This window comes from Austrofundulus limnaeus, unplaced genomic scaffold (assembly GCF_001266775.1).
Source record: "Austrofundulus limnaeus strain Quisiro unplaced genomic scaffold, Austrofundulus_limnaeus-1.0 Scaffold421, whole genome shotgun sequence".
Taxonomy (NCBI): Eukaryota; Metazoa; Chordata; class Actinopteri; order Cyprinodontiformes; family Rivulidae; genus Austrofundulus; species Austrofundulus limnaeus.
Genome location: NW_013952823.1, coordinates 336,811 through 339,041, shown reverse-complemented (window position 1 = coordinate 339,041; position 2,231 = coordinate 336,811). Strand labels below are relative to the sequence as shown.

The window sequence follows — 2,231 nt, the reverse complement described above, 5'->3', positions numbered from 1 at the left end:
CAGCATGGGGTTTATGAGGGGGTCCCTGCAATTTTTTTCAGTGTTGTAAGGGGTCCCCAGACTCAAAAGGTTTGAGAACCCCTGCCCTAAAGCACAAATAAGGAAATTAGTTCCCCTATTAGTGCTTTAGTGCTTTAGGGGAACTGTGCCCACCACTGGTGCTACTCAATTTTAAAATTAGAAAGTGYAAATTCACACATCGTTTGAAATAATTAGTGAAACTATTAAAGCACAAACAAGAAACTTAGGTCCACAATAAGCGCTTTTGGGCATTAGGGGACTAGTGCCCACCACTGTAATGCACAATATTTTTATTGTAAAACAAGAAATAGGACAAAAAATGGGCATTAATAATTACTACCATCTTTCCTTGAACTAGTGGGAGTGTGGGTTCTTATTGTCGCCACTTTCAGTTAAAGTTTTCTCTATAATTTCAAACTAATTTCTTCTCATTTACCTCAAAGTATTTTGTGTAAAGGTCATTACTTCTAATTATATAAAAWTTCTAGGTTGTAAGGCAACAAAAACAGTAAATGCAAGACCTGTGGTGACTGCGCCTTCTCCTCTGTGGCCCCCAGGCTCTGGAATGAACTCCCTTTTAATCTGCGCTCCATTGATAACATTGTCTCTTTCAAGTCACTCCTAAAAACTCACTTTTAGCGTTTAGCTAACCATTCATCATTAATGCCAGCCTACCTCAAAAGTAAATGCTCATCAATCTGTGTTTTTAATTATTGAAATTACGCCATATTTTCCCCTCCCGCATTCATTATGTTTTGTGTATTATTGTATATTTTGCTTTGCATTGACCTTGTGTTTGAGTAACAATTTTAGAAAATAATCTTGATTTGATGTTTCAATTTTCATTGCTTATGTTTAATTTTTGTTTTCGGTTTCATTTTTTATCCTTCCACCATTATTATACTGTTAATGAATGTACAGCACCTTGTGAATGTATTTGTGTGAAAGGTGCTTTATAAATAAAACTTTACTTACTTACTTACTTAGTAAATACATTTGTAAGCCACTGTAAACACGAACTCTGTGAACGTGGGAATATTTGATTGCAAACTGCTGACTGACAGTTTTATCTCACTAAATGCTCTTTTCTTGCCTGCATTCCTCGACATCCTTAGCATGGCCCAGAGTGCTGAACTCCACGGTGGTAGTATCCATGATAACGTCACTGAGCCCCACACTGACCATGTGGTTGTCGTAGATGGTGCGGATGCTGATGCTGTCCAGATTGGCCAGCGTCATCATTAGCTCCTCGCGGCTCACAGGACGACCATTAGAATGCTGCCAGTGGTCCTGAAACATTTCGTATCAGATTTAATGGCATGCAGTGTGTGTAAATATTTGAAATGAATTGTTTTCTCATAGTTTAAKCTGTATTGACCAGAGCCTTACTTCAGTGAATCTGATGTGTTTCTGGCTGGGCACATTGGGAGGGGTGTTGCTGCTCTCTCTGTGGTACAAAAGCCTACGCCCATTTCCCACCAGAATCACGTTTGACCTCACCACTGGCTCAGACAGGCCCCGTGCCAGTGTGTATCGCACCTTATACCTCAGTGATCCTCCRTACGAGTCAATCTGAAAGCAGAAATAAGGATTTTCATTATTCTACGACTTGTTTGTTTTTTCTGCATGTTTTATTACAATCAAACTACTTCTGTATGCTTTGTGCTGTTTTACCCATACCTCCAAACGTTCAGCTCATTTAGGAGATAGACGTTAGATCTTTTGTTTTTTGTAATTTTTATTCTATTCAAAGTATTTAACTTTATTTACAAGTTTTTCTTCCACAGGAATAAATTGATAACATGATTCTTTCAAAGACATTTGTCTCTCTGAAATATGCTTCATTAAACTTTTACTTTTAGCTAATGTTTTGCAACTTTTAGCTTTTGTCTAGCCCTTTTATACAATAAGTTTTTAGCCGAGCTTTTAGTACTTTTGGTAAGCATTTCGTTATTTGAACCTTTTAACAAACTTTTAGCTGGAGTTATGCTACTTTTAGCTCATAGCTAGGCATTTCCATTAACTTCTAGCTACTGTTGTTCTACTTTTAGTTGATGGTTTGCTAGTTGTAGCTAGCATGTTGCAAAGTTTGGCATTTAACTAGCATTTTGTCTCTTTTAGCTTTTAACGTCCTGATGCATCTCAGGAATCCAGGTAAAAAATCAAAAAGAAAAAAATAGTATAGGTCCTCTGGACGGGTTCTTCTCTAA

The 2,231-nt window shown here is 37.4% G+C and overlaps 1 protein-coding gene across 1 annotated transcript in view; it reads right to left on the bottom strand.

Moving 5' to 3' along the window:
• hspg2 (heparan sulfate proteoglycan 2) overlaps positions 1-2,231 on the bottom strand; it is a gene marked incomplete in the record, with an annotated part of 235,200 nt that overhangs the window by 136,331 nt on the left and 96,638 nt on the right. The window contains 2 exon segments of the mRNA XM_014024404.1: positions 1,115-1,311; positions 1,411-1,593. Coding sequence (XP_013879858.1) covers positions 1,115-1,311; positions 1,411-1,593 — 380 coding nt within the window.